The sequence below is a fragment of the Somniosus microcephalus genome, chromosome 6, assembly GCF_052327205.1.
Source record: "Somniosus microcephalus isolate GS21.2 chromosome 6, FLI_Smic_1.0, whole genome shotgun sequence".
Classification (NCBI taxonomy): Eukaryota; Metazoa; Chordata; class Chondrichthyes; order Squaliformes; family Somniosidae; genus Somniosus; species Somniosus microcephalus.
Window position 1 is genome coordinate 256,557,469 of NC_140992.1, and position 19,310 is coordinate 256,576,778.

The 19,310-nt window shown below is 42.2% G+C and overlaps 1 protein-coding gene across 2 annotated transcripts in view; it reads left to right on the forward strand.

Moving 5' to 3' along the window:
* LOC147116679 (hepatocyte nuclear factor 4-beta-like) overlaps positions 1 to 19,310 on the forward strand; it is a 61,471-nt gene that overhangs the window by 32,903 nt on the left and 9,258 nt on the right. For both annotated transcript variants that reach the window (XM_085991783.1, XM_085991784.1), the window contains exons 4-8: positions 3,742 to 3,848; positions 11,298 to 11,453; positions 13,183 to 13,270; positions 14,355 to 14,507; positions 16,169 to 16,405. In XM_085991783.1, the coding sequence (XP_085847909.1) occupies positions 3,742 to 3,848; positions 11,298 to 11,453; positions 13,183 to 13,270; positions 14,355 to 14,507; positions 16,169 to 16,405 (741 nt within the window). The remainder of the gene's footprint in view (positions 1 to 3,741; positions 3,849 to 11,297; positions 11,454 to 13,182; positions 13,271 to 14,354; positions 14,508 to 16,168; positions 16,406 to 19,310) is intronic.

Consider the following 19,310-nt stretch of genomic DNA (forward strand, 5'->3'; position numbering starts at 1 on the left):
ATTGGTAGGCTATTCAAACATGGAGGGCATTACAGCCAACCCAACTAAATCCTATTCTTATTTGATGTCCAAACTGACCAGCAGAAATCACTGGATAACAATCAGGAGCAGGGACCCTGGCTGGTTTTCTCTTCCCCAGCCCATAGATACTGAGGCCAACTCTAGCACTCCAACTGCTTCCGGAGCAGGGATCAAATAACTCAGCACAAACTGGGTATTGAACCTCAACCATATAGTCTGTATGGAATAGTGTGACATTGAGTGCCACATTTACATGGCCATCAGAAGGTTTGCATCTCGTTACCTTACTAACCAATGTACTAGCAGCTCAGTGGGGCAGATCTTGACTTTGTGAGATAGTGTAAAATGGCTGATAGTGAGTTGGCAGCCCGCTTTACATCTTTCCCAGTTTGTACTTTCATTGAGTGTCTTTCAGCTTCAAAACAGCTCAAAATGCCAAGTTCCTTTCTGTAGGCAGATATAAGCAGGAAGGTTGGCATTTAAAACTATCAATATTAGACGTTCACTTTTCACTTAGTAAAGCCTTGTCAAGTAGATTGCGGGACTCAAAACCCTTTTATATTATAGCGCTGCCACTGACGATAGCCCTGACCATCTCATGATTGCTATCCAGTGACCTCTACTGGTCGTGTTCACCTGCTTCTCCAGCGATTGCACTACCATTGAACACATACCACCAATGTTTCTAGCCATTTATTCAGGCCAGTCACACGTGCCAGTGATAAAAAAAAATGTATCAGTATGGACCTTCCCTAGCCAGCAGGCAGAAATGAAAGATGGAATAACAACTTGCAAACAGTTTTTATGCTTCCACTTGTGCTGTGGAAGCTACCCCACGGTAAATGGATAGATTCCATAGCGCCAGCTATCAACTAGCAACTAGTTTTGCTATTCTGGACCTATTGCGTACAACAGAGGTTCACCAATCACCAGTGGTTTCGCTTTCTCTCATTCATTCTCTTCTTACATTGGTCTTCTGCCTTTGATGACTCAGCCCATTTTTTTCCTGGCCCCCTCATTGCAGGCCAATTTCCCTGAGGGATCCTAAAAGAGGCATTAGGCTCTGCATTAGTATCTGCAAGGAGACTAACCCCTGTTGTAGGCAGCCATGCCAGACGCCTGAAAAATGCCGTACCCAATTTCAGGTCGGATGTTTTTCAGGCATCCTTGGGGGGGGGGGGGGGCGGGGAGGGCAGGACTTTTGTCCAGGAAATTGGGCCTCATTGCACCTGTTTTATGCCCGTAAACCAGGGGTAACGAGATCCACTTTCTACCTCAACCTGTCTTGTGCATTTTCTTTCTACTAACCTAGCATAAGTAAATTTAAATAAAATGAAAGTCATCATAAGTACAGAACCTGGAGCTTGACACACTAAACAATTCTAGAACAGTCACAGAGAAAATAATCTTTGTTAATGCCTGGAATTCTAACAAAAAGATAGCAGGTTATCATCCTTAGTGTGCTGAACTATTGGATGTACGTTCTGCAAGTCTGAAGTTTCTAAATTTACCGATTCATACTGCTCTTGCAGTATGCCCCCATTAAGATATACTGAAAATGGAGGAAGATTTCCTGTGTATTTGATGTAGACAAATCATAAATGCGCTTCTAAAGAACGAGTTTCTGACTTTGCTACAGCTAGTACACACAGGAAGTCCGCCCCATTGTAAAATATATCACGATTGGTGCATTATGTATAAGTCTTGTGTCATAACCTTGAAATTCATTTCATTTAAACCAATAGAAAGAACAGAAGATACTATAAATAAATCAAGCACGCATAATATTTAATACGATTCACATTTATTTGTAAGACAAATCCAGTTCTTTCTAGCAATTGTAAATGATAATAAATATACCAAAGAAAATGTAACAGCAGATTGCCATCTGCTGGTAAATTCATATAATATAGTACTACCCAGAATACTTAAGGGCAAATTTTAGAAATCGTGCTCTCAGTGGGAAGTTTAGCCCTCCAGCAGTGTCTTTATGGTTTGTTCCATCCATTACCTTGGGGAAAGAACAGCTTGCATATGGTGAAATGAGGTGTCAGCTTTGGCTCAGTGAAAGGTGATATATAAATGCAAGCCTTTCTTTCTTGTTTCTTTCTAACTCAGAGGCAGGAGTACTTGCATATATATATAGCACCCTTCATGACCCAAGGATGTTCCAAATGAAGTACTCTTAAAGTGGAGTCACTGTTGTAATGTAAGAAATGCAGCAGCCGATTTGCGCACAGCAAGGTCCCACAAACAGCAATGTGATAATGAACAGATAATTTGTTTTAGTGAAACAACAACAGAAAATGCTGGAAAAACTCAGCAGGCCCGGCAACATCCGCGGGGAGAGAAACAGAGTCAACGTTTCAGGTCGAAACCCTTCGTCAGGACTGAAAATACACAGGAAATGAAACAGATTAAAAGGCCAGTTTGGGGGCCGGGAAATGGGGATGAAAGAACAAAAGAGAAGTGAAGAGACATTAAGAGGTATTCAAAACGAGACGAGATGGTGATAGGACTAGTGGAGACAAAAGTCGGCTCTAGATGAGGTGTGACATGCGCTGGCAGAATGAGAGACAGCTGCCATGTGGGAGAGAAAAAAAGGGGGAAGGGCACAAAACAAAGGTGTGGATAAAAAATATATATAAAAATGTAATAGGGGCCGAGGTTATGATCTGAAATTGTTGAACTCGATATTGAGTCCGGAAGGCTGTAAAGTGCCTAATTGGAAGATGAGGTGCTGTTCCTCGAGCTTACGCTGGGTTTCTGTGGAACAATGCAAGAGCCTGAGACGGTGAGGTTTGAGTGGGAATGGAGCGGTGAATTAAAATGACAGGCGACCGGAAGCTCGGGGTCACCCTTACGGATTGAACAGAGATGTTCTGCAAAGCGGTCACCCAGTCTGCCTTTGGTCTCCCCACATTTATTTTAGTGATGTTGGTTGAGGGATAAATATTTGCCAGGGCACCAGAAAGAACTGCTCTGCTTCGACATAGTGCCATGGGATCTTTTACATCCAGCCGAGTGGGCAAACGGGGACTCAGTTTAACATCACCTCTGAAAGACGGCACCTCCGACAGTGCAACACTCCCTCAGTACTGCGAAGGGAGTGTTGGCCTGAATTCTGTACTGAAGTCTCTGGAGTGGGGCTTGAACCCCAACCTTCTGACTCAGAGGGGAGAGTGCTACCCACTGAGCCACAGCAGACACGCTTGAAGTTTGTGGCTTCAAGCCCCACTCCAGAGATTAGAGCACATAATCCAGGCTGACACTTCAGTGCAGTATTTTTTGTGCTACTGTCTTTTGGATGAGATATTAAACTGAGGTCCTGGCTGCCCTCTCAGGTGGATGTAAAAGATCTCATGGCACTATTCAAAGAAGAACAGGGGAATTCTCCTAGTGTCGTGACTAACATTTATCCCTCAACCAACACTACTTAAGACAAACCATCTGGTCATATATCTCATTACGGTTTGTTGGATCTTGTGTGCGAATTGGTTGGCATGTTTTCTACATTACAACAGTGACTACATTTCAAAAACACTTCATTGGATGTGAAATAATTTGGGACGTCCTGATGTTGTGAAAGGTGCTATATAAATGCAAGTTCTTTCTCGTCACTAACTTATTGAAAACAAAAAGTTTCAGGGAGAGATGCACAATCCGAATTTTGAGCATTGAATACTGGTGGTTTAACGTTGAATTTTATATTTTGCAAAGCTGTGCAGAATGAAAGGGACAGGATCAGCATTCGCAGAACCAGCTATGAAGATGTTGGCTCTCTTTCCATTACTACACTGGTACAAGCAGAAGCAATGGCTTGGCAGGTAATTTTACCAAAACAAATGAACATAGTGATGCTCAAAGCTGTTTAATGAAATCATTTATCAATGCAAAATGTCATTCAATAATTATTTTCAATACTATTATGTCCAGAAAGAACAGTCTGTGTGACAAAGCTAATTAGGTCACGTGGCTTCATAAACTGTGCCAATGGAGCCCATGCAGTTTGTGAACATCATATTGCCTCTGAATCAGAAAGTTGTGGGTTCAAGTCCCACTCCAGAGACTCGAGCACAATAATCCAGGCTGACACCAATGTTTCCTGCTTTGCCTGTCAGCAGCATTACGGCCGGTTACCCTCCCTGGTTAACGTTTTATTTGAACGTTTTGTTTTGCGTGGCCTGTTTCTTTCAATGCGCCGTCCCTTTAAATTTCTGTACACGTGCGGTATTTCCAATATAAAAACTTGGGCGTGGCCTGCTTGGGACCTTGCAGATTACTGTGCAGCCATAGCCTCGCACTCGGCAACTTAGAAGGACCTTTGGCTGACACTCCAGTGCAGTGCTGAGGGAGTGCTGCACTGTCGGAGGTGCCGTCTTTAGTGTGAGATGTTAAACCGAGGCCCCGTCTGCTCTCTCAGGTGGGCGTAAAAGATCCCATGGCACATAAAAGATCCCAGGGCACTATTTCGAAGAAGAGCAGCGGAGTTATCCCCGGTGTCCTGGCCAATATTTACACCTCAATCAGCACCACTAAAAATAACACATTATCTGGTCAATATCACATTGTTGTTTGTGGTACCTTGCTGTGCGCAAATTGGCCGCCGTGTTTCCTACATTACAACAGTGACTGCACTTCAAAAAGTACTTCATTGCTGTAAAACACTTTGGGACGTCCTGAGGTTGTGAAAGACGCTATAGAAATGCAAGTCTTTTTTTTTCATCTGAATCTTCAAATTGTGTCATAACCTTCTAGCTCAGTCCAACACAACTGTTATATTTATGATATATCTAGCAGTTGGGTTGTGTTTGTATTTACAAGTGGTTAGGGTGCTGTAAAGGTTGCTGCAGTCGTGGAGTTATTTAGTTACCAACAACCTGCCTCAATGGATTGCTGAAGATCTTGTATGGAGTGACAGGTTGTTGGATGGTACAATAGCCACAATGCTTAAAGGCATGGAGTAAATCATGTCATGGTAGGAGGAGTTCCACTGATGCAGAAGTAGATCTAATTGCATAATACTGGAAAGTAACACATCTTGTGATAGAGGTTAAATTCCAATTCCAAACTGATCAGAACCATCAATAAACGGAAAGGTCACTTACCCTTATTGTCAGTTTCAGCAAAGCTGCTAGTTTCAGAAATTGCATGCTGCTCATCTGGGCAGTGCCAACATCATTTCGATAAATACTGTTCCAATTTTGGGCAATTTCTCTTGCGACTCTATCAGCCGTTCCCATTAACAGAGCTAGTCCCCTGTGAGTTGCAATCTGTACCTTTCCAGTAATTGGCCCTTGCAGAGTTTCATGACGCCCAGCATTAACAATTCTTCTACTTGCAGTTATCTTTTCGCCCTCATTGCGTGTTATCTCATGCTGCACTCTTCAGAATTAGTAGATTGCTAAATACGGACGTGTTATTATAGAGTAAAGTGAGAATAGGTATTCGGGATTCAATGGAAATGTGAAGTGCAAAAGTAATTCAGCAAATAGCACCGAGTACAAATATTAAATGCCAAAATAATGAGGACATTTCATGTAATCCTGGATAGGCAAATTCTGCCCAAAGTTTTCTCTTTCATTCTTGGTGTCAATTGGGATTTAATTATGATGTACACAACACAAGCCTCCTGTTACACAGACCCCTAGTTCCCCAGAATTAAGAATGAAATACTGAACTGAAAAATCTTGTTGTTTTTAACCTGTTGGTGGGTCAGCCATCGTTCGCAGAAATCTCCAACATTTCCTTTGCCAGCAAGACCAAATAATGGCTCATGATTAGTATATGAGGCTGCTTTTGGATGCTTGTCGGTAGGTTCATGGGCAAACAAACAATGCTCAACAATATTAATCTTAAAAATACAAACAGCTTCCTACAACATTTTATTAAACAGAGAAGCTAAAATACATTTTCATCTGCATAGCTTTGCTCAATTCATTTTAGCAGAAATATACAATTGACCTCCCCCAACAGCACCCCATTCAGGAAATAGGAAATAGGACATTCTGATGGTTCTGATCAGTTTGGAATTGGCCTTTAACCGCTGTCACAAGATGTGTTACTTTCCAGTATTATACAATTAGATCTACTTCTGCATCAGTGGCACACCTCCTCCCATGACATGATTTACTCCATGCCTTTCAGCATTATGACTATTTGTTACTTGTCATATAGTAATGTCACAAGTAACTTGGCTATATTTTGGTAATGGCACAGTGATACTCACCTGTATTCTCTGTGATTAGTTCCCTGTGTTTCTTTTTGATAAACTGTCAGGAATTTATTAGCTACGTGACAATAACGGACTTTAATTGGTCCATAGTATAGTACTGTACTGTTATCCAGCCATCTCCTCAGTTTCTGCCTACCCACCCTTCTTCCCTAGTTTCTCTGAAGCTCTCAGTTCTTCCCCAACTTCTCCCTATCTCTCTCTCCTTAGACACACTCTCTCACATAGTACAGGACAGCAGTAAAGAAATCCATCACAAGATTGCAGCTATTAAGGAGGACTCTATCATGCTATATTTCAATATAGTTTTCCATTAACCTGATTACAGATTTTTCCACTTCTCCCTGTCTGCTTTAATCTTCCGAGCTTGTGCATCTCCAGAAGATTACTGTTAGAACATAAGAACATAAGAAATAGAAGCAGGAGTCGGCCATTCAGCCCTTCGAGCCTGCTCCGCCATTCAATGAGATCATGGCTGATCTTCTGCCTCAACTCCATTCACCGGCCCTATCGCCATATCCCTTGATGCCCTTACTAGTCAGAAATCTATCGACTTCTGTTCTGAATATACCCAATGACTGAGCCTCCACCACCCTCTGAGGTAGAGAATTCCAAAGATTCACCACCCTCTGTGTGAAGAAATGTTTTGACCTGTTTCATAACAGCTGGAAAGCCCTTTTGTTTTATATAAAAGAGTGCAACCAACAACCACAAGTAATAATTTATTACTTAGGATTATTAATATCTGCTCTGGTCAGAATGTGTTTACTGTGATGCCACCTACTGGAATTGTTCAGTACATACTGCTGTTAAACAAACTGAATTGCTTAAAGGGGCATAGAAGCAGACAGATCAGGAGAATTAACACGTGGCTAAAGGGCTGGTGTGGGAAAGAGGGGTTCCTTTTCAAGGGACACTGGCACCAGTTCTGGGACAGGAAGGAGCTGTACCAATGTCCTAGCGGAAAGGGTAAATAGGGAGGTGGCAAAGGCTTTAAACTAGTAAGAAGGGGGGAGGGATCTACAAGAAACATAAGCAGCCTAAATATAAACAAAATAGGAAAAGTGAACATAGGAAAGAATAAAGTAAGGGAGGACATTGATGGCAAGGGAGCAAATAGAGTTATAGAACAGGAGTCTAAAAAGATGGTTAAACAAAGTGAGAGGAAATCCGATGAAAAATGAGTTAAACTGTCTGTACAGCAATGCACACAGTGTCTGTAATAAAACAGGGGAGCATGATGCAATCATGCGTTGGGAGGAACCAGTCATAGTAGGGATTACTGAGACATGGCTACAGAAAAATCAGGACTGGGAATTAAACATTGTAGGGTATAACATATTTAGAAAAGATAGAGAGGGAAAAAGGGGAGGTGGAGTAGCTGTAATATTAGGGATAACATAATGGCAGTAGGAAAAAGGGATGTAGATATCAGCAAGACAAAAATAGAATCCATATGGATAGAGATAAAAGATAATAAAGGATCAATCACACTAATAGGCATAGTCTACAGACCACCTAATAGTGGAAGGGAGGTGAGGAAGAAATATGCAGACAAATTAGAGAAATGAGTAAAAAACATAGAATAATAATCATGGGGGATTTCAACTACCCTGATATTAATTGGACAGAAGAGGTAGGTAAAGGGGATAAGGGAATGGAGTTCCTACAATGTCTACAGGATTCCTTTCCAACCCAATATGTAAAAAGCCCAACAAGGGAGGATTCACTATTGGATCTAGTTATGGGGAATGAGCCAGAGCAGATAAGAGAAGTAAAAGTAGGGGAACATATAGGCAATAGTGACCATAATATAATACGCTTTAAGATGATAACAGAGAAGGACATAAATATGAGAAAAACCAGGTTAATAGATTGGAGAAAAGCTGATTTTGAGGGGCTGAGAATAGAACTTGGAAGATAAAATGGGCAACAATATTGGCAAACAACAATGTAGAATGACAATGGGAAACATTTAAAACGGTGTTCAAAAGAGTGCAGGAAAAATATATTCCGCTAAGAGGAAAGAACAAACTAAACACTAATGAGACTCCATAGATGAATAAAGTCATAAGGGAACAATTGAGGGTAAGGAAAGAGGCATACCTTAAGTACATAAACAGCAGAGGAGTGCATGATAAGAGAGAATATGAAGGGATTAGGAGAGAAGTCAAAAAACAATTAGGAAGGCAAAGAGGAACTATGAAATTAAATTATCAAGGAACATAAAACAAAATAGTAAAATATTTTACAGGCACAACAATAAAAAAGGTTGGGATGGGAATAGGGCCATTAAGGGATAGACAGGACAATACCACAGGTAACAATAGGGAGATGGCAGAAATATTAAATCATTATTTCGCTTCAATATTTACCAGGGCGACAAAACAGGTGCACATGACATTGGATGATGAAATGAGTAATGAGATAAGTGCATTTAAAATAAAAAAGGGGATATATTAAACAAACTAATCAAACTCAGAGGATAAAACCCCTGGTCCGGATGGATTGCATCCACACAATTTAAAAGAATCTAGGGAAGAGATAGCAGAGGCATTACTACACATATTTAATAATATTTTAGAAAAAGTTGTAGTGCCAGAGGACTGGTGTACAGCTAACGTAATACTTATATTTAAGAAGGGGTCTAGAACATGTCCAGCAAATTATATACAGTCAGCTTAACATCGGTGGTAGGAAAAATAATGGAATCCCTATTAAAGGAGAGAATAGAAGAACTAGAAATGAAAAGTATAATAATCAATAGTCAGCATGGATTTCAAAAGGGAAAATCTTGCTTGACCAACCTTATTGAATTTTTTGAAGAGGTAACAGAGAGAGTAGACAATGGTAATTCAGTAGATGTAATTTATCTAGATTTTCAAAAGGCCTTCAATAAGGTGCCCCATAATAGACTAATGAACAAGGTCAGAGAATGCGGAGTCAGGAGACAAGTAGCAGAATGGACTGCTAGCTGGCTTCAAGGTAGAAAGCAGAGAGTGGGAGTAAAGGGTAGCTATTCACAGTGGCAGAAGGTGGGTAGTGGTGTTCCACAAGGATCAGTGCTGGGATCACTGCTGTTCACAATTTACATTAACGATTTAGACTTTGGAATCAAAAACACAATTTCTAAATTTGCGGATGATACCAAATTGGGGGGATAGTCAATACTGAGGAGGACTGCAACAAATTACAGGAGGACATTAATAAATTTGCAGAATGGGCAAATAATTGGCAAATGAAGTTCAACACAGATAAATGTGAGGTATTACATTTTGGTAGGAAGAATAGGGAGGTCACTTATCACTTGGAGGGTGAGAGTCTAGGTGGGGTAGAGGAACAAAGGGATCTCGGAGTACAAATACACAAATCATTAAACGCTGCACCACAAGTTAGCAAGACCATAAAAAAAGCAAACCAAGCACAAGGGTTTATTTCTAGAGGGATAGAAATGAAAAGTAGGGACGTTATGCTAAACCCGTATTGAACCTTGGTTAGACCACACTTAGAGTACTGCATGCAGTTCTGGTCACCATTTTATAAAAAGGATATAGAGGCACTGGAGAGGGTGCAGAGAAGATTTACAAGGATGATATCAGAAATGCGAGGGTATACATATCAGGAAAGGATGAACAGGCTGGGTCTCTTTTCTCTTGAAAAAAGGCGGCTGAGGGGTGAACTAATAGAGGTCTTTACAATTATGAAAGCTTTTGATAGAATGAATACAGAGATAATATTTCCACTTATGGGGAGGAGCATAACTAAAGGCCATCAATATAAGATAGCCACCAACAAAGCCAATAAGGAATTCAGAAGAAACTTCTTCACCCAAAAAGTGGTGAGAATGTGGAACTCGCTACCACAGGGAGTGGTTGAGGCGAATAGTATAGATGCATTTAAGGGGAGGCTGGACAAGCATATGAGAGAGAAGGAAATAGAGGGTTACGCTGATAGAGTGAGATGAGGAAAGACGGGAGGAGGCTCGAGTGGAGCATAAACGCTGGCATGCGCTGGTTGGGCCGAATGGCCTGTTTCTGTGCCATATAACCTATGTAATCCAATGTAATAATTTATTACTTAGGATTATTAATATCTGCTCTGGTCAGAATGTGTTTACTGTGATGCCACCTACTGGAATTGTTCAGTACATACTGTTGTTAAACAAACTGAATTGCTTAAAGGGGCTTCAGCGTTTTTAAGTTCTTCACAAATACCAATCATGTTGAAATATATTATTGCGCCATTTGCTTGTGACATTATTATGACTAAAATGCTGTATATTTCTTCTTTTCATCCCCAAACAATGTTCCTGAAAATTATTACATGAGGATATTTGTATTCTTTAAGAAAGACTTGTATTTATATAGCGCCTTTCACGACCACCAGACGCCCCAAAGCGCTTTACAGCCAATGAAGTACTTTTTTAAAGTGCAGTCACTGTTGTAATGTAGGAAACGTGGCAGCCAATATATGCACAGCAAGCTCCCACAAACAGCAATGTGATAATGACCAGATAATCTGTTTTTTAGTGATGTTGATTGAGGGATAAATATTGGCCAGGACACCGGGGATAACTCCCCTGCTCTTCTTTGAAATAGTGCCATGGGATCTTTTACTTCCACCTGAGAGAGCAGACGGGGCCTCGGTTTAACGTCTCACCTGAAAGACGGCACCTCCGATAGTGCAGCACTCCCTCAGCACTGCACTGGAGTGTCAGCCTAGATTTTTGTGCTCAAGTCTCTGCTAAATCAGTTCTAATTTAATTCTATTTTAATCTTTAAAACAAAAACTCCCCTTGCCACTGAAAATTCTCCAATGACCTGACCTAATTAATTCTCCCTGGTGGTGGAGAAATGCCCTTACCATTCCTTGACACCTCACCCCAGTAGCCTGGCTGAAATCATCCAAGGATATGGCAGGTATAAAATGGTGTCAGGCCACTTTCATATGTGTCAAATAAAAAATGAATCAAATCTCATTATCACAGCTCCTCAAGTGCTTGTATATCACCTTGTATAATTTTTACAATTTTCTCTATCGGTAGATTTCTGCTTTAAATCCTGTGCATCACGCGGATATTGCAATGAAGAAGATCGCAACTATCAATGATGTCAGTGAGTCCATGAAGCAGCAGCTGCTTGTGCTGGTAGAATGGGCGAAATATATCCCGGCATTCTGTGAATTGCTACTGGATGACCAGGTCAGTGAAAGGCACAGGAAATGGGAAGCAAATTGCTCTTGTGAAAAATTCACAGGGACATTATTTTTGTGTTACTCTATGTAGTGTGATGAGTTGACACAGTTGATGTACTGTATGGGTCCAGTTCACTTTTGATATCTGACCTTAGCACAGTCTGTTCACCGCAGGTCAGAAGTAAGAAAGTATTAGCCAGGAGCCAGATAGTACAAGGTATTTTGTGTGCGTTGTTTTAAGCAATGCATTTGAAATGTTTTAAACAATGGCCCAGAAATTCGGGTCGAGGGCTTCCCGCGGGTGCAGGCCTCCGACCTGCACTTACCTAGCGCGCCGGCCGTTGAGCTGTAGGCCCGCACATGGGATTCCGATCCTGGGCCTCCTCCAACTGCCGGCGCGCAGTGCTTGCGTATCCCAGGGGCGCAGTTAGTTCGATGCGTCCCCTGGGATCACGTGGGCCATGGGGAGCCAATCGGAGCAGGGAATGCTTCATTCATAAGTTTGACAGGAAGTGCTGTCAAACTTAGAAATACTACGAGCCCCAAAACATCACTAAATCTTCAAATACATTTTTTAAAAACCATCACATTTTTTAAATAAACTATAAATTACATGAAATAACTATTTTAAACAATAATTTAAATTTTTGAAAATTTTTTTTATTTTCTAACGGGGCTAAAAATAAACTTACCTTTCTTTACCGAAGTTCTGGGCCAATTGTGTGTATTGAGTCTCTACACAATAAAGTAACAGCTTTGATAAAGACGATTGCAGATAGCAGGATGTGGGGTTGCAATAAGTACACCATCAGATGACACTAAGTTAGGAGGCACAGTAAGTTGCGTAGATGGGGGCAGGAAGTTACAAAGGGACGTAGAGAAATTTTGTGAGTAAGCAAAACTGTGGCAGATGGAGTCATTGTGAGGAAGTGCGAGGTCATCCACTTTGGCTCCTGGAAAGACAAATCAAAATATTTTCTTAATGGCGGAGAGACTAAGAACTGTGCCGGAGCAAATAGATTTAGGTGTCCAGGTACATAAATCATTAAAGGCCATTGCACAAGTTCAAGAAGTAAATCAAGAAGGCTAATGGAATGTTGGCCTTCATCTCAAGGGGACTGGAATACAAAAAGGAAGTTAGTTATGCTTCAGTTCTAGAGCCTTGGTCAGACCCCATCTGGAGTAGTGCGTTGAGTTTTGGGCACTGCATTTCAGGAGGGATATATTGGCCTTGGAGTGGATCCAGTGTAGATTCACCAAAATGATACCAGGGCTTAAAGGGTTAAATTATGAGGACAGGTTGCATAAACTTGGCTTGTATTCTCTTGAATTTAGATGGTTGAGGGGGGGATCTAATTGATGTGTTTAAGATAATAAAAGGATTCAATCGAGTAGCTACGGGGAAGCTATTACTTCTGGTGGGGGAATCCATAGCAAGAGGGCACAATCCTAAAATAGAGCTAGGCCATTTAGGAGTGAAATCAGGAAGCACTTTTTCTATACAAAGGATATTGGAAATCAGGAATTCTCGCCCCCAGAAGATTGCGAAGGCTGGGTCAATTGAAATTTTCAAGACTGAGATCAACATATTTTTATTAGGTAAGGGTATTAAGAGATATGGAACAACGGCGAGCCAATTAAGTTGAAGTACAGATTGGCCATGATGTAACTGAATGTCAGAATAGGCTCAAGGGGCTGAATGGCATACTCATATTCCTGTGATCCTCTCTCTATAGGTTGCATTGCTTCGAGCTCATGCAGGGGAACACTTGCTGCTGGGGCTGGCCAGACGTTCAATTCCCTACAAGGACATCCTCTTGCTAGGTATGAATTGTCATCTTTAATGTAGTGAGTAGGATCACAATATTCAAGCTGCTTTGATTTGCTGTTTTTCTGGCAATGCAAGACCACCCAAAGAGGTGGTCAAGATACCTGCTTTGTAAGAAGTTCACAAGTCTGCTCCGACTATCTTAATGATTGGCCAGAGATCCTCTAACCATTGTTCAAGATTCCCTGAGTCTGTGTGCATTTGTGTGTGACGATCTCGCCCTGAATGTTAGGGCTGTCAGAAATGGGCCAACTGTTCAGTACAGTACTATGCAGTTACTGGGAAGGAAGGAGCATAGGATATGCAACAATGCATGCTTGGTTTTCAAAATGTAAACATGGAGTCAACGTCACAGTGCCACAGCCAATCATCTCTTTCTCCATAAGGCACTTCAAGGAGTTATTGATTGTCATAGTCCTTGAATAAACTAGAGAGATAAAATGAAGCTGGTGTGCTATTTTCTGTGAATGGGTCTACAAGGGTTTGGTGAGAGAGAAAAGAAAACATTTCTGGTGCTACTTCTTGAGCGTTTTAATTAGAGACTCATCACAATGCCGGCCAATACTTTAAACACAATACTCCTGATGGTGCAAAATAATACAGAATGCAAGTATGTAATCCATGTGCTATTTTATCTAGACTCTTCTAGATATATGCAGTGAAAAATGGAGAATGTATATTAAATGTCTGCAATAAGCCTTTATTTTTAAAAGTACAGTTGTTTAATATATTGTTCTAGACAGAAGATTGAAAAATCCAGAGACGTTACCGTGAAGTAAAGTCACTACTAGGTACACATGACATCATAAACCACAATGGTTTATAAATACTACTCTAAACCCTGGCATCGCTGCCTGCATGTTGCTCCTATATTTCCATTCATACTTAATAATACTTCCTAAAATTTCTAGAAAAATGGAAAGATTATTAAGCTTGATGCTAAATTGGAATATTTGCTTATATAAATATAAACTATATTTTGAGTTTTTAATGACTTTCAGGGATTTTAGAAGATGTTCACCTATGTCAGTTTTGTGACCTGGAGGTACAACTCTAACAAAGTACATCCTTTTTCAACAGGAAATGATTTCATCATTCCCAGGCACTGCCCAGAGTTAGAGATCATGCGCGTAGCAAACAGGATCCTTGATGAGCTGGTGAAGCCATTGCTTGAACTTCAGATAGACGAAAATGAATTTGCTTGCCTCAAAGCTGTGGTATTCTTTGATCCAGGCAAGTGTCTTTATTGATTGGAGTAGTTTGTTCAGGTATCAACATAGCTCAATGTCTGTGAAAGGTTGAAACTTAAGACATTGATGGTGAAAGTTCCAGATTTCAGAGAGAAACAAAATTAAAATGAGGAGGATAGGGGTAAGAAGGGCAGTCAGACAGAATTTTTTTCATCCGATGAGGCTCATTCAAATAGACAATCTAAATCGGCTCAAGATGTGTAGCTAGCAATCTTGTGGCAAAGGGTCTTCTATACTTGCTGATGATGATGAACAACGCAGCTACTTGGGCTCACTATTTCTGGAGTGAGAACAGATAGGACATGGTGAGAAAGCGGGTAGGTAAGGTTGATTTATGAAAGAGTAAAAGGGCTCGTTAAGCCTATGGACATTTTTATGCCTAAAAGTTCCTACATTATAATGATTGTTGATTTATTGCCCCATCGTCTACAAGCTGGAATATGAAGTGCATTCATGTAATGTGGATAGGGACAGAATTTATGGTGTAACATTTTAAAAATGAATTAAATGAGCACGCTAGAAAATTATATGGTACGTTAGTGGGAATAAAAGTTGTCATTTAATGGTTATGTCATAGCATTTTTGTTTAAAAACCTAAATGAGAAATAGAACACTACAGCATTGATGCTTTACAAAATATTGAATGGTCATTTGTAGTTAGCAATCCAGTGACAATGGGTCTTTTACACTTTCTGATGATAACGCTCAATGTATCTACTTGTGCTCACTAATTTTGTAATTTCACCACTTCCCATTTTCAGATCTCCCTGCACCAGCAATCATTCCCTACCTAAGCGGGTAAACAGGGATTTCCCTGCTCATGTGTATGCTTAGCAATCCACTAGATTGGGTTAGACCAAATGATCCTTTGACCATTCAACCCTCTGGATTGCGCTTGGCACCTCCCCGATAGTGTAGAGACATGGAGAACTCAGCATGTGGATGATGAAGCCGAGAGGTTGTGCAGATGGAGGCCCTCACAAGCAGTTAGATGAGGTCCGCCATGGGCCCCATCAGCTGAGCACTAGGATTAGTTCAGTAGTGTCGATCTTCTTTTGCTCTTAGCTTCCAATGCAAAGCACTGTACTGGATAAATCATGCAGGGGCAAACTTTGCTGTTTCTGCAACTGTTTAGGAGCATCTGGACGTAGCAAACAGAGGGGAGGACTGCACACCTATAAGGGAGCCAGCCCGATTTTCCACTCAAATGGATTGAAAACCAGGCTGGGTCCCTTATGGGTGTTCAATCTCCCCACCCAATTTTCATCTATTCACTGCTCCAATACACCCTGTCTAAACACAAAAATATACCTTACTGTCACCAGTAAATTTAAATCAGATATTCAGAATGAATTTCTTCATACAAAAATGTGCTAAGTATCTAGAATGATCTGCCAGGCAGTGTAGTAAAGATGCAAACTTTAGGTTCATACTGCAGCTGAACGCTAGGCTGGGAGTGTTAGGGTACTAGAGGGATAAACTTAGTGCGGCAATTGGCTTTTTCTCATCTTTAATTATGACCCTCATCTGATTTAATTTTGTTTGTATCTGTGCATTTTTGTTTTTCCATCAAAAGATATAGATACCTCTAAGGTGTTACGTTTTATACAGAAATGTTAACTTACTGTGAATTTTCTATCATAGATTGCAGGGGCGTAAGTGATTCAGCAAAAATCAAGAACATGCGATTCCAAGTGCAGGTCAACCTGGAGGATTATATCAATGATCGACAGTATGATTCACGTGGACGATTCGGTGATATTCTCCTGCTTCTTCCATCGCTGCAGAGCATCACGTGGCAGATGATTGAGCAGATTCAGTTTGCCAGACTCTTCGGAGTGGCACGAATTGATAGTCTTTTGCAGGAAATGCTCCTGGGAGGTGAGAAACAGGTTTTATTTTTATACACACACCATTAGTCAGAGGAGCTACAGTGCCACCTAATGGCTGTGGCCCGCAGTTACAGGGTCACAGGGATCTGTTTACATAGGGAATTTCCATTATAACTGGTTGGATAGACCTTTTCAAATGCTAAATGTTGATATAAAAAGTATGAGCGAAAATTGTGACAACAGAAGTGAAATTTGTGAACAGGAAATGGGCGCATACACAAGCGCTTTAAGATACTAAATAGATATCAATATGATTAAAAAGAAATCGATGGGGACTGCATGCCTTGATAGATTAGACACTGGCTTTTCATGACTGAGGCCTAAGTTTAAATCTGGCCTAGTCTGGTGGAATGAGAGCCTCCTGTCTTCAAAGATTTTATAGTGGAAAGGAGCTTACACAGACAGACAAATAAATATATATATTTAATTCCACTAGTATTCTTTTAAGGAATTTATTCCAAAATTATGAATTTTAAAGAGTATGTGGGGGGCTGGAAATAGAGGTATTTACCAGATTCTGTTAAATGTAACCCTAATTTCTGGGTGAATTCATATCCACACTGCTTCCTGTACAAGGCGAGTAATAGGATGAACTTTGGTCAAAGACCATCTGTTGGATATAATTGAAATAAAATTATAATCTGGAACAGCTTTGAAAAGTTTTTCTTAAGGTGGATATGATTTTGAGAGAATGAATCTTAAAGAGGACTTCACTGTGCAATATGAATTGATACTGTTGTAAAATGTATTTCAAATTTCAAACCTAATGGCCTAGAAATTCAGTTCTTTGCGCCAGCCGCTAGCGCCTTAGGAGGAGGAGAAGTGGGATGCTAAGCAGCTAGCGCCCGGGCGCAGCGCGATCTGCGCCTCTCGCGAACTTCAGTTAAGATTTAGCGGTGGCGCAAAACCTTTGCGCGCGCTCAGCTGCGCGCGCAGATCCTGACGTCATTTCATGGTGCAACGCCCTTTGTGCGCCCCAAACCGGAAATTCAGTGGCGCCGGCCTATTGTGCGCCTGGCGCCCCTAGCGACTGGTAGAGGGGAACGGTTCCCAGTCACTGCGGGGCGCGGGGGGGCGCTAATTAAAGGGGACTCCTCCTGCAGTATAAATGGCAGCCATTTTGCACCACTCCTTCTTTGTGAGACACGGATCTTTGGAGAGAGACAAAGGTAGAGAGCTTTCTGGTTTGGCTCAACACTCGCACAAGTACTTGTGGCTTCAGGCCACAGCTTTGCACTTGTCTTTAACTTCAGAGTCATAGCATTGATTGAAACATATAATGGGGGCTGCAATGGGTGGAAACGTTGGGCTTCTCCATTGCATTCAAAGGGCTCAGAGACGCTGTGAGAGAGTGCCAGTCATGGCCAGACGGAGAAGGGGCAACAGGCGTCGGCAAAGGAGGCCTTACCCACCCAGGGTATACCGCCAGCAGTTCTCATATCTGAACATGTCTGAGGAGCAGTGTGTTCGGAGGCTGCGATTCAGAAGGGCGGTGGTCACTGAGATCTGCCACCTGCTTTGCGGAGATCTGCAGCCACAGCTGAGGAGCAGGACGTCTCTGTTGGTGGCAGTGAAGGTGACGGTGGCTCTCAACTTCTATGCCACTGGCTCCTTCCAATCCGCTACTAGGGACATTTCCAACATCTCCCAGTTTGCGGTACATTGCTGCATCCGCCAGGTGACCAATGCCCTTTTCAGAAGGAGGCGTCAGTTCATCTCCTTCCCCATGACCGTTGACAAGCAGCAACAGCGTGCAATGGGCTTTGCAGCATTAGCGGGCTTCCCCATGGTGCAGGGCACCATTGACTGCACGCATGTGGCTTTGCAGGCACCTCTAGAGAATGCCGAGGATTACCGCAACCGGAAGGGCTACCATTCGCTCAACGTGCAGTTGGTGTGTGACCACAGGCAGCTCATCCTAGCTGTCAATGCCCGCTTTCCAGGCAGCAGCCACAATGCCTTCATCCTGCGCCAGACTTCTGTGGCAGACATGTTCGAGGCCCAGCCTCACCCACGAGGATGGCTTCTCAGGGACAAAGGCTATCCTTTGTGCACCTGGCTGATGACCCCACTCCGTGCACCCAGCACCCCTGCTGAAGAGGGATACAATGACAGCCATCAAGCAACCAGGAACATCATTGAGCAAACAATCGGCATGCTGAAGCAACGGTTCCGCTGTCTGGATCATTCCGGAGGAGCCCTACAGTACTCGCCTGAGCGAGTCTCCCATTTCGTTGTCGTGTGCTGCATGCTGCACAACCTGGCTATCCGCAGGACTCAGCCACTGCCAGCAGACATTGGAGGACCACCAGAGGAGGAGGAGGAGGAGGAGGACCAGCACAGGAGGGAGGCAGAAAGTGCAAGGGCCGCCCGTCGGTGGCTTATTGCAAGTCGGTTCTAGGCCCCCTCTCAGGGAATGGCTTGTGCCAATGGCAGAAGATGAATGTAGCCACTCCACAAGCCCTCAGCCGAGCAGGGCAACCAGGACTTACAAAAGAAAGCATGGACAGTGCGATTTAAGAAAATTTTTTACTATGATACCTCTGTGCCCTTCCCACATGACAAACTAATGGAGAGAAACCACCCCCAAAAACACAAATACACCAGTCTTGGCCTTTACAAGTAAAACAAATAGATCAGTCTCGGCCTTTAAATGTGAAACAAATACACCAGTCTCGGCTTTTATAAGTAAAACAAAACATTTGGCCACACCTTCTACTTTTTCCCCTGCGAGTGTGATCCGTTTCGCTTCCGTGACTGGCCCCTACCCGCCCTGCAGCTCCTCCTCAATGAGACCCCAGTGGCTGCAGCAAGGCTGGGGGAAGGCTGCTGAGGGTCAGATGGTGAGACGGCAAATGCCCTTGGTGGTCGGCCTGGACCAGCTCTGGGCCTGG